This window comes from Ischnura elegans, chromosome 6 (genome assembly GCF_921293095.1).
Source record: "Ischnura elegans chromosome 6, ioIscEleg1.1, whole genome shotgun sequence".
Classification (NCBI taxonomy): Eukaryota; Metazoa; Arthropoda; class Insecta; order Odonata; family Coenagrionidae; genus Ischnura; species Ischnura elegans.
Window position 1 is genome coordinate 38,330,429 of NC_060251.1, and position 12,622 is coordinate 38,343,050.

Genomic DNA, 12,622 nt, shown 5'->3' on the forward strand with positions numbered 1-12,622 from the left:
ACCGATTCGTGATATTTAGTTTGTAAATTTCGTTATAGCAGTATAAGCGTTTGTCGTTCCATTATTTTGAGATCGTGAAGAACTTTACTCATTACGCTTTTAATCGGCAATTAGTCACATGCATTCCACAGGAAACATACGTTACGTCCTACTCCTCTGCATTCTGGCTGTGAATTCGGCTTCGTAGCAGCCTACAGAAGTTGATTTTCGTGATGTAGGAAAAAAATTATCCTATCGAAAAAAGCCCTTAAAGTTTCTAGATTAGCAGAGTATGTTAACTTAAGTAACGATCAAACACTCCTTTTGCACTTAATGGAAATTAATGAAAGTGTATAGAATTTCTCTTTCGAAATGAGTACTAATTCATTTGTGCTCTTTAAATGAGTAAAAATAAAAGTAGTTGCAGTTGGATGATTATGAATTCTGATGATGATCCACACACTGTCCAGCCTTGCAGTTGATCATGGGAGAACTGTATTTTTCTCCATCTCGGAGTCTCAAATTTATGACTTCGTATTAGATTTTGTGTAGAGAATTTACCGTAGTAATAGTGGACTATGGTGATTTAGATTTCGTTTGGAGCCAGTTTTCTTTTATAAAAGCGAACAATATTTTCAAAGAAATGATGTAGGGGAAGCCGGGGCGGAACGGGGTAAGTGATTTTTAAGGGCGAAAAAAAGCGACAATAGGGTAGTTTCCTTCATCAAAGAAACCGAAAGGCATTGATTGCGATTTGTTGCCCACAATTACTGTATTCATAATATACAAATTATTTCGTTTGAGAAATACCGGTTTAGACGAATGGCAATGGTCCATTTTTATCCTCATTTGAAAAGGGCCAGATTGGCGCCCATGCGATGCCTCTCCACGTGACGTCACAGGGACCTAGTTTCTATAGGAGAAGATAGGAGTTATACATCGTCTGAGATTACCAATGCATGCATGAGGCGCAGAGATCAGGGAAACATGTGTTAATAATCACCTATTAAAACTGGCTAAGGTCGGAAAGTTTTCTTCGTTTGATAAGGTATTAATAAACCTTTTTTAAGCCAAGCGCTACCAGACAGCAAGGTACTCAGCTACCCTCTAGCTTCCTGCGTCTTATCAGCGCTCAGAGCCTCGATCAAGGTCACCTCACAAGGCGGGAGGGGGAACCAGAAATACGTCACACGGAGAGATTTCCTTACCCGTCGCGTTTTCGCGCGCTTGAAAATTTTCACTTTTAATTTAATCGCGAAAAATAGATATCGTCATTTAAAAATCTAAAAGCGTGAAATACGTACTCCAGGAGTAATAATCTTCCGATATAGGCAATAAAAAAATAATAGGAAACCACCCTATAACCATAACTAGTCCAAATTGGTGTTGCTAAACTTATAAGCAACACCAATCTGGACATGATATAGTTATTTCCGCATCCGAAGCACCTTTTTTCGCTCTTAAAAAATCGCTAACCCCGTTCCGCCCCGGATTCCCTTACCTATACCATTTCTGAATATAACGAAAAGTAATGGTTCAGCTATCCGGTTTTCTTCAGAACCAGCCATTATTCCACCATTATCACCCCAAAAAGGTTCTGAAATTCCGCTCCGGTTTTTTCCGGTAAAGCTTCCAAACCTCTCATTTGGGATCATTTGAAATTCATGGTTTGAGGCAGCTGTCCATACCGCTCTCCTTTCTGATTGCCTTTTAATAGTCACTTATTTATTCACTTCTATATGAGGGGGTGAGAAGGCAAGGGGTACAAATGATTTTTTTCTAAACAGAATTAGGTATAGTTAATTGCTACATACAAATACATAGAAATATACAAAAACTTGGTGTCCTAGGGATACAAGTGAATCACTGTTCTATACTAACATCGAGTGGAATATAAAATGCACTACTAAATGTCTAATTGATCTCCTTTGTTTTCTTTACCCAATTTCTGTACCTAATTCTGTTTAGAAAAAAGAAATCACTTGTACCATTGGCTTCTCACCCACTCATATATCCTTAATCACCTGTCCTATTAAACTCAACGTGACGATACCTTTCTCTTCTTCCCGTTAGTTCCCGTTTTTCGACGATTGTCTTCATCGGACTATCTTGAATCTCGAAAAAATCTATCGCGAATCGAGGGCGAATCTTGAATCTATCTTGAAAATATAAAAATTATAAGACGGCAAATATACGAATGTTTTCGATTTATATGCAATAATCATTCCACCTGCGTCAAAAAATATCACGAATGTCATTACAAAGAGTGATGGTCAATAAGGATGAAAAAATTAATTTTATTTATAAATTTTGTTATTTTTTATAATTTTAATGATTGCATTAACGATTTGGCATATCCATTTCCTTTTTTTGTGTGTTTTTTGACTCGATAGTGTCTAGATTGTCGTCTGCAATTCCTTTAGAAAAATTAGCCTAAGTACTTATCAAGAAATTTGCATATAATCATGCGATATATTTGTTTATAAATGAATGGAAAATAATATTTAAAGTGCTTTTATTTATTAAAAGTTACCCAAACACGTTAAAACACCCTCAAATTTTAATCTATATTTGGGAAAATCAAAAATGTAAAAGTGCGGCAAAAAAGCCGCAAGCGTGCACTGGCGTTATACTTGCAGGTGCGTGCACCTAAGGGTTAATCACCTGTCCTATTAAACTCAACGCGACGATACCTTTCTCTTCTTCCCGTTAGTTCCCGTTTTTCGACGATTGTCTTCATCGGACTATCTTGAATCTCGATGTGGCCGAAAAAGTTGTCCCGTCTTCTTCTAAGGGTTTTTAGAAGACTTCTCGTTCCTCTCATTGCTTACTATGTCGATCCATTTGATCTTCATCAGTTTCCGAGGGCACCACATTTAGAATGCTTCCTCTCGTGACTTTTCTGCACCTGTCAATGTCCAAGCCTCGCTCCCATACAGAAAAATGCTCCATATGCAGCAACCGTTAAGTTGTTTCCATACTTGTGTACTTGTATTTGTAGCTGTGAGTAGATTCTTCTCTTTGTATGCGAATATCTTTCTTTCTCCTTGCCTTTGGTATCGTTGGTTAATCGGCTTCCTTATAAACAAAACTCTTTAATTTATTCAAGCTTTTATTTACCTATTCATGGTGAAACAAAACACAGTACTATTCCACAAACTTGTTTTTGGTAAAATAAAAGTTTGTGGAATAGTACTGTGTTTTTTTTCACCATGAATATATCATCGTTCCACCAAGTAACGCCCAAATCAGTTGATTTTATTTTATTTACCTAGTTTTATGTTTGCCCTAGCTTCCTATCTTTTGCTGCATATTAGTACCTTTGTCTTCTTTTTGTTGATTTTCAGCTGATATCTAAGCATTATCTTTCCTATATTTATCTGAGTCTTTTTCAAAACATTCCCTGTCGGACAAGACTGCTATGTCATTAGGAAATCGCAGCATACTACTTTCTCCGTAGATATTGACACCCAAAGCCTTCTCTTTCATTTCATATGTATCGAAATTTTCAGTTCTCTATGGTCAGCAGTTTGTCATTCCCAATTTTAGTTCAGATTAACTGGTAAACGGAAGGAAATCATTGTGGAACGATATGAAGTAGTCGATTCACAAGTTGTCTCCTGATAATTTAAAGAATTAGATGCAGTAACATTCCTCAAAAAGCTACTTTATCTCTTCCTTCGGTGCGAATTGTTCTTTTTTCCCGCTAGGCTCAATAGCCCTCCGCGCTGCTTCCGTAAAGGCATTCTATTTTAAGTGCCGGACTAACGCCTGTCGAAAATGAATGAGCTAGATGTCGAATTTTTATTGTGCCCAAAGGGGAGAACTGAGCCACTGCTCATTGAACGTAAAAAATCTGTTGCACTTTGGCCACTGTGGGTGAAGGGGGAATACCATTTCTCTCTGCACGAGTGAAATTTCAATGTGGAAATAGGCGTTGATTGGATCAAGATCCTCTATCTGCTAACGCAGAGCACATTACTCACAACTTATCGATTTTTCCGAATATTTCCCCTGAATTTAATTTTACTAAGGACCTTGCTAAATAAAGGTGCAGTAGAAAAAAAGGTTTAGTAGAAAATAATTGGTTCAGAAATAAATACCGGATCGGTCTATTGAACCGATGTACCGAGATAGTACAGATTCAATAGATCGGCCAAAGCATACTGTTTTCTCAAATGCACCCTTTTTTCAGAACGGTGAACCAATTTAAGATTTCCTCAACCGAACAGGCCTAGATAAGGGTATTTCTAGATTACCACTCGATTAAACACTAGTAAGCGCACAATCACGTTCTGAATGGTCATCATAAAATCTTTTGCTGGCCGAAACATACGACCGACTAAACTGGATAAGATTTCTATTGACATTACCTATTCGTGTGATTAGCCGAAGAAAAATAGAATAGTTCTAAAACAAAACTCTTAATACCTTTAAAAATTGACAATTATCTTCCGTCACTGCTTCACATTCAATTAACCAAAGATTGCAGTGAACCAATTAATTTTTTCCTGCAAAAGCCTCGTGCTTTTTATGCGTCAAATAAAAAATTAACGTGAATTGCAATCGATGGTTATTTGGTAGCACAGCGATTGAGCTCACCTGTTTTGTGCAAGATTTCAAAATTTAAGCCCTAAGTTTGTACTTCATTTTATTCTATTCATTTTACTTCCGTACTTCTTAGAAGTTACTCCATCCTGAAAAAAATTGGCAGTGCAAAAGACAAGGGCGCTGAGATAAAGGAGTGTGACCGGTGGCTCACATCTGAAATCTTCCTCTTCAATGCTACTTTATTGTCTTGCTAAAAGTATTTTGGAGGAATTTTTTAATGCTTTGTTCATTCGTTCTTATGAAACTAATGTATAGAAATGATAATAGAAATAGGCGCTTAAAATGTATATTTTTGTTCCCCTGAAACAACAGAATGGACCTCTTTGCAGTCGTATCCGATAGTTGAATGCTTTACACATGGTATTTGTGGTGGAGTAATATTGCTCGTTTTAAGGGTACAGAATGAGCTGAGAAATATAGAGGATTAAAAAAAAAGCATTCTCATTTTTACGTGCACTGTTTGACTTCTGAGATATGAAGAAAAAAATCTTATATTTTAGAATTTATAAGAGGTAAAGGCTCTACAATGCTATATCATATATCTTTGCATTGGGACAGGTTCAGGCTATTTTCTGAGACGTCTGATGGGACAGTTATTAGCATTTTGATGGATAGCCATAATATTTTTTTTATTCTAAAGCAGTTCATACCAACTTTGGAAAGAGCTTTCAGTATCATAAAGTTATGCATCTTTTACCGTTCTTTTTAACAACTTAGTCTTGTCAAAAATTTGGATAATTTTTATTAAATAATTGGTTTTGAACATTTGATGATAGTTTTTGTGATAGTTTTAATAATAAGTTATACAGCACAGGTATTTGTTGATTAAAGTGGAGTTTATGGCCAACATTTTTCATTTATCTGCTAAATTTTACATTTTATATTCCGAGTTCATTTTCATTCACTCTGCTGTCGTGAATTGTTGCCAAGTTTTGATTGTTCTCCTTGGATTTTTGACGGATTATGAAGTCTTTGCTGGAAAATTCACCTTTGAATTTCTGCTTGGGGATATGATTTGATGAGTCTCACTGGTGACAATGTCTGTAGTATGTCTTCGAATTTTTTTCCGTGAATAGATAGGGATTTTTCTTGGTTGGACATTTGAAGCCTTGATAGAAGATATCTTCCAGTGTCTTAGTTTTATTGCCCACTGGCTCCAGCATATTGTTCCAAAGAATTCGTGCCGCTGCAAATGAAAATAAAGTATCTGTTATCAACGTATACAGTTAAACGGAGACGTCTCACTAGCAGATATATTTTGGGGTCTTAGATAAGGAGTTTGAGGAAATGAGGAATGTTTCCGCAGTACAAGTTATTAGCTGATGATAGGCGTAGCTTGATAATGCAAACATTTGTGATGGGGTCTTTTATTAAACACGTCATCAGTGCCTTGAAGGCGCCACTAGTAACGGAACAGTGCATATTTATTGGTCAGTAATGCGGTTTTTTGTAACCTGATAGATATCAATAGTAATTGAAACTTCAAGTTTTTATTAAAGCTGCGCACTATACTGTTGATCATTCTTAGATTTTGTTGCTATTATTGCCGATTGTCATTGGATTAGAAGTCTGATGAATTATTTTTTTCCTGTGTATTAAGATGTAACAAATATAAAGGTACATAAGTGCACATATGAGAGTCAACCAAACAACAAAATCACCTTGTAAACAACAAATATATATATATGATCTTAGGTTTTCCCGGCGTATCAGTTGCAGAAAAGTTTCTCGGGTTTTCCACCGGTTGATGTCGTCCATGTCTCCCCTGAGGATGATCGGCAAGTCGCGGATCGAAACGTCGGGAGACATGGACGACATCAACCGGTGGAAAACCCGAGAAACTTTTCTGCAACAAATATATAATTTTTTCCGTTGATGATTCTTGGAATACTTGCTACGGCACGGGAATACAGGTAGCGTCTATGGAATATTCGCTTTAAGGACCCAAAGAGCTCTGTGAAGTCTAGATATTAGTGAAATTAATCACAGCGCTTGGGTTAATAATATTTTAATCTATTTGTGAAAAATTCATTTCCTTGTGCATTTTACCACTCATTTTGCAGATCCTAAGAATGGCTTAGTAACTAAGGCGAATGTACCTTTGCAGTCATCGTAATGAGGTCGATTCTAGCTCTTAATGATAACTACATCAGCATATAAGGGCATTTATTAAGGTGATGATATCTAGCTTGATGAAATAATGTCTTACCTAATGCTGAGCCTCGCTGGTTGAGATGAAAACAATCTGCAGTCAAAATTGGCAAAGTGGGTGTGAACACTTTTGAGAATACTCGACTCTCTGGCGCTCCCCTCAATGGTGCATTAGTTGACAAGAAAAATGGTTGCCAAACCACAGTAAAGTCATCTTTATTCTTGTAGCGGTCATCACAAGCCTGCAAATAAATGGTTTTTAGTTTCGACTCGATACAGTGAATGAAAATGAATTTCACCAAAATTGTCTCATTTTGTATCATTTCTCATCAGAGAGGTCACGTTTCTTAGTGGATGCTTAAGTTTGGATAAAAAGATAGTATTGAGCCGGAAAAAATGCATGAAATATTTTTGTACATGGTAACGCATACAAGGTGCCATGAGATATTGATTAAAATCTTCGGAGATTTTATTCATCATGGCTTATTCTGTCAGTTGAGTTCCTCTGTCTTATCATTTTTTTTTCGATTATCTCTTTTACTGCTCGTAAATTTAAATATAATGCGTAGGAATTGAGCTTTATATCCTCAAAAATTTGTCATGTATATGGAATGAAAAATCTCAGTCGGCCGTATAACATCTCCCAAGAGCATGTTTTCATTGATAAACCAAACATTTACACCAGTTTTCATAAAAAAACCGATTCGGCGAACTCATGTTTGGAGTTGTGTGGAATAACATGCGTACAAGTTGATGACCTCGCACCTTGGTAATTCCATTGAAATCCTCGATGAGAGTAAATTTTCCATATTAGTCAGTGGCGTAACTATTGGGGGGATAAGGGGTTATAGATCTGCCCGAAAGCCTCAGAGGGATAAATAAATTATTAATGTTTTTCCTGTATCGAAAATATACAAATGTTTTCCCAGTTCCAATGATTTCTCGGGGAATTTCGAGTGAAACCCAAGCATGAAAACTTTTCCTAGACCCTCCGTTGTCTGGGGAGTGGGATACCCCCCTAAATTCCCCCATCCCAAAGCATATTTCTAGTTTATTTACTGATATTAATATTACTCAGTTAATGTAATACCAGCTCTTTCTCTTTCTTCTGATATTCTCTGACGACAGCAGACATTTTTGCTATGTTATCCTCAAGATCAGGTGTCACTAGCAAACATGGGCAGATGACTTGTCTTATTAATTCACAGGCTCTTGACCCCGGGGGGGGGGGGAATAAGGGGTATAGATCTAAGCCTCAGAGGGATAAAAAAATATTAATGTTTTCCCTGTATCGAAAATACAGGGTCGTATCCAGAAGTAGCAGGACTGTTATTTTTCCGCGCGGGTGGAAATATTGAGGGGGGTCTGAAGGACCGGATTTTGTGGTGGGGGACCTTGGGAAGAGGTTTCGACGTTAATTAGTTGAGTGTGGACTACTGTTTTCGTGACCTCCTGTTTAAACGCCTCGTCGTCAGTTGCGATGGAGCAAAATTTAAAGCAGCGGTACGCCATCAAGTTTTGCTACAAACTTGGAAAATCGGCAACCGAAACCTAGAAAATGCTTACTCAGGCCTACAAGGAGGATACCATGAGCCGTTCCTTGATATTTGAGTGGCACAAGTTGTTTCGGGAGGGCAGGGAGCTTGTCGAGGACAACCAACGTGCCGGGCGTCCGTCAACCTCGAAATCGAAAGTGAAATCGATGTTGATTGCATTTTTCAACCGTCGTGGTGTTGTCCATAAGGAGTTTGTACCTCCTGGACATACTGTAAATGCAAGATTTTACGTTGAAGTGCTCACACGGCTGCCAAATCGGATCACACGCGTGCGACCAGACCTGGTGGGGAATTGGAAGCTGCACCGTGACAATGCACCGTGCCACGGCGCGTGGATTGTGAGGGATCTCCTGGCCAAATTCGGCATTTCCACGTTGCCTATATTGAAGATTATTAAGTAGATGTATCAAAATGTTCAATAAATCAATTAAAAAAAAATCATTCCTACTACTTTTGTAAACCACCCTGTATACTAATGTTTTCACAGTTGCGATGTTTTCCCGCGGAATTTTGAGTGATAACCAAATGTTAAGAGCCAAAATGATGTAAAATGCATTTCCAGGCATGCCAACTTTCCCCCGTCTTCTGGGGGAGGGGGTTCGCCCTCATAAGTTCCCCCATCCCCCAAAGCATATTCCTAATTACTTTACTGATATTAATATTATAACTCAATTATTGTAATACCAGCTCTTCCTCTTTCTTCTGATATTCTCTGACGACTGCTGACATTTTTGCTATGTTATCCTCAAGATCAGGTGTCACTAGCAAACATGGGCAGGTGACTTGTCTTAGGATTTCGCAGGCTCTTGACCCCTGATATCTTGCAGAGAGAGTTGTATCTGTTGAAAAAATTACATTATCCTCTTTGATTATCGACTCATTTATTACTGATACGAAATCTCAGTTGCATTATTCACGGCTCCAAGTAGGCATCACATTATCTTTCTTATGAGGACTTACCTAGGACTGAAATGAGATTTACAAATGTCTTTGGGAAGTTTTCCTGGATGAAGTCCAAAACCTCTTGGAGACGGGTTTTATGTGCATCCGGTGAATTTCGTACTGTATCAGTGCAATGATATGAGCATATATTATTATGACCTATTAATATGTTTATTAGCTGGAGGAAAAAAGTGAATAAAATATTATTTTGTGCTGTTTAGGAGATGATTGACATTGTTACAAACATAAAATATGCTGTCATATAGTCACCTTCCAATCCTCTTCCATATTGACTTTAGGATCTTCCACACTTTTATTGTACAAATACATGGCCTGAGCGAGTATATCGTTATCAATGGATCCAGAAACAGCTACATTGAGTTGGGCAGGTTTGGAGAAAAAAGTGCCTTTTCCAGTTGAGTAGCCGTATAAATCAGAATTAAATACTTTTAAGATGTTTGGCAGAGTAGTGTATTCTCTCCAAGTTTTTTCACCTCCTGAAAAAGTGAAAACATTTGGATATTAATATATATTTTAAAAAGTTACATGTAAAAATTAATGTTTCATCATCAAAATTGAGTATGTTGATGCATGAATTATTGCAAGGTTAATATTTTAGGTTGCTAAATTGATAAAAAATTTGAATAAATGGTGTGATGAGAGGATTATTAATAAAATGAATTATATATTTGGAGCCACATTGTTACACTTTCGGTAGGACCAAAGGCAGTCGGAATTAGAATTTCCTTATGAGACTGTTAGACTCAGCGAATTAACGCGCTTTTCATTCGACTTCATTTGCGACTAAAATTCTGGTTTAGAACCAGAAAATAGAAACGTTGCCGGACGAGGAGGCACTTTAAGTTTGTAATACTCACTTATTATCTTTCAAACCATAAAAGCACACGAGTAACAAACTCACTTGTCCAGAGTTATTACCCAGATTGATAATCGATAGCGACGACACGCACTGTTACCTCACAAATCAAAGTAACAAAACTTGCAAATTCAATTTCCCAGGAAAAGAAAAGAACTCATTGCGAAAACTAAAGGGTAGCTTCCTTCGTCAAAGAAAACGAAACGTATTGGGCTTCGTTACCAACTATAAGAGGGCTATTCTGTATCTTGGGGGCGCTTTATTGCGCCGCCGCTATTTCCCTCTTTCAAATGGCATCGATTTTTATTCAGCAAATTGCATCGCGTTATATTACGCCGATTTAGGGGGCGTAATATATCGCCCCCGTGAAATCTGTAGTCGGTATGAAAATTAGTGGAGGGCAAATAATACAAGTCGAGTAACTCATTAAGTTATTTATAAATATCTAATTATTAGACATAATAATGATTAAAATATCTTTTTTTAATTATTCCATCGTTATCTAGCGGTCAGCGAAAGCCAGTTTTAGGTTTTATGATATTACCTGCAAATCCAAGATCTCCGAGCTCCGAGAGCAAGATACAAATGACGGTCGAAAACAGTTCCGCGCATTGTAGACGGCGAAAATTTCTTACAGTATTTATGATCAAGCTCATCAGCAGAGAATGGGATTTAACATGAAAATACTTAATAAATGCCCTTGCGAGCATTCTATCACACAGCACAGACAGCACCGCTGCAATTGACAATGCATACTAATATATGTGATTTCCAACGGAAGAAAGGGGCAAATAAACAGAATGATTGCTCGAAACACGGAAACATTTAATGAATTATTCATCATAAAACTGCATACATTTCATTTCAACATCATTCCTCCGGCGGCATATCACAAATTTACACTGTACCTACCGCAGTATATTTAGTACGAGTCATATCAACGCTAAGTTGTTTGAAGTAACATGGAAATGGTATCAAAATGCAAACATGATAACACTTCCATAATCATTGCTCGAGAAATTGGCATTAGAAACCGTAAAGTATGTCACACGAGTTCACAATCACTACACTCGCGATGATTCCTTCCATGACATCCACGTAATCTATACAACAGCTGTTTTCCTCAACGAATGTATTTAAGCTGGCCTAAAATGTGATTTCAAGTGACAAAAATGTTTTATCATTAAATAAATACCCTTGTGGACAACTGTGGATTAACTGTGGACATCGTAGAATTAGGGCGAGCAATGCGGCAAACGAAGTTAACAAGCCGTGGCTGAAGATGAACGTACTAGTAAAAATAATTTCGTCACCACTAATCATAACAGTATAATCATTATAGGCGTAGGTGAACGAATAGTGCGTAGCGGACGAAGTCCTCTTCAAGACAATTATACTTGTAAATTCCGATATATTAAGCTCAAAAATTGGTGATATTCTTCCGTCGACGACTGTTGAACCCTTGAATATAGACGCTTATTTACTCCGGCTAGAAAATATCCGATAGAAAAAGAGCAAAATCTCCAAACACAAGCCACATCGTATTTTTAACTTCTTCCCGGGCTGCCGAGTATCCTGCTGCGTTTTCGCAGTGTCTCATTTGTTTATTGCAAAGAATCGAGAAATATGATTGGACGTGTACAAAACTCCGCCCCTGGTAGGGGCCGCTATCGGAATAACGCGAGCCAAATGCTGGCGTTATTGTCGATGCTATAAAGCGACCCCAAATTCCGCTTAGGGGCCGCTATTTTGAGAGAGTGAATCGGGGGGGCGTAATATTGCCACAGAAATAGCATCTTCGTCGTGATAGCGGAGCCGCTATCTGTTACAGAATAGCCCTGTAAGTGTACCTATTCATAATATAAAAATTATTTTGTTTTAGAAATGCCAGTTTAGACGAATGTTAATGGTCAATTTTAACCTTTGAAATTTACCTTTTAATTTGAAGAAGACCAGATTGGCCCATGTGACGCCACTCCACGTGACTTCACAGGGGCCTAAATGCTATACGAGTAGTCAGGATTTTTACATCGTCTGAGATTACCAATGCATGCATGAGGCACAGAGATCAGGGAAACATCTCTTAATAACCACTTATTAAAATTGTCTAAGGTCGGAAAGTTTCCTTCGTTTGCTATGGTATATTAATAACCGTGAATTAAGCCAAGCGCTACCTGCTAGCCGGGTACTCTGCTACCTGCTAGCAGCCTGCATCGTTTCGGCGCTCATAGCCCCGCATCAAGGTGGCCTTACGCAACAGCAGCCAGACGTCACACGGGCTTTTCCCAGCATTCATACTTAGCCGTCGCGTTTTTGCGCGCTTGAAAATTTTCACTTTTCGTTTAATCACGAAAAATCGATATCGTGATTTGAAAATCTAAAATAGGGAGTCAGGAGTAATAATCAGGAGTTTGAAAGAATAATCAGGAGAATCTTTTGATTTAGGCAGTAAAAATACAATCGGAAACCACCCTAATAATAAGTACATACGGTGAAACATCGGGAG

General features: G+C 37.8%; 1 protein-coding gene across 1 annotated transcript in view; it reads right to left on the reverse strand.

The window, feature by feature from the left end:
* Positions 1–5,365: 5,365 nt before the first annotated feature.
* The window catches only part of LOC124160505 (phospholipase B1, membrane-associated-like), a 46,576-nt gene continuing 39,319 nt past the window's right edge, over positions 5,366–12,622 (reverse strand). Inside the window, exons 3-7 of the mRNA XM_046536361.1 lie at positions 9,510–9,736; positions 9,258–9,417; positions 8,982–9,136; positions 6,800–6,983; positions 5,366–5,776 (exon numbers count right to left, since the gene is read on the reverse strand). Of these exons, the coding sequence (XP_046392317.1) occupies positions 5,616–5,776; positions 6,800–6,983; positions 8,982–9,136; positions 9,258–9,417; positions 9,510–9,736 (887 nt within the window). The 3' untranslated portion in view covers positions 5,366–5,615. The remainder of the gene's footprint in view (positions 5,777–6,799; positions 6,984–8,981; positions 9,137–9,257; positions 9,418–9,509; positions 9,737–12,622) is intronic.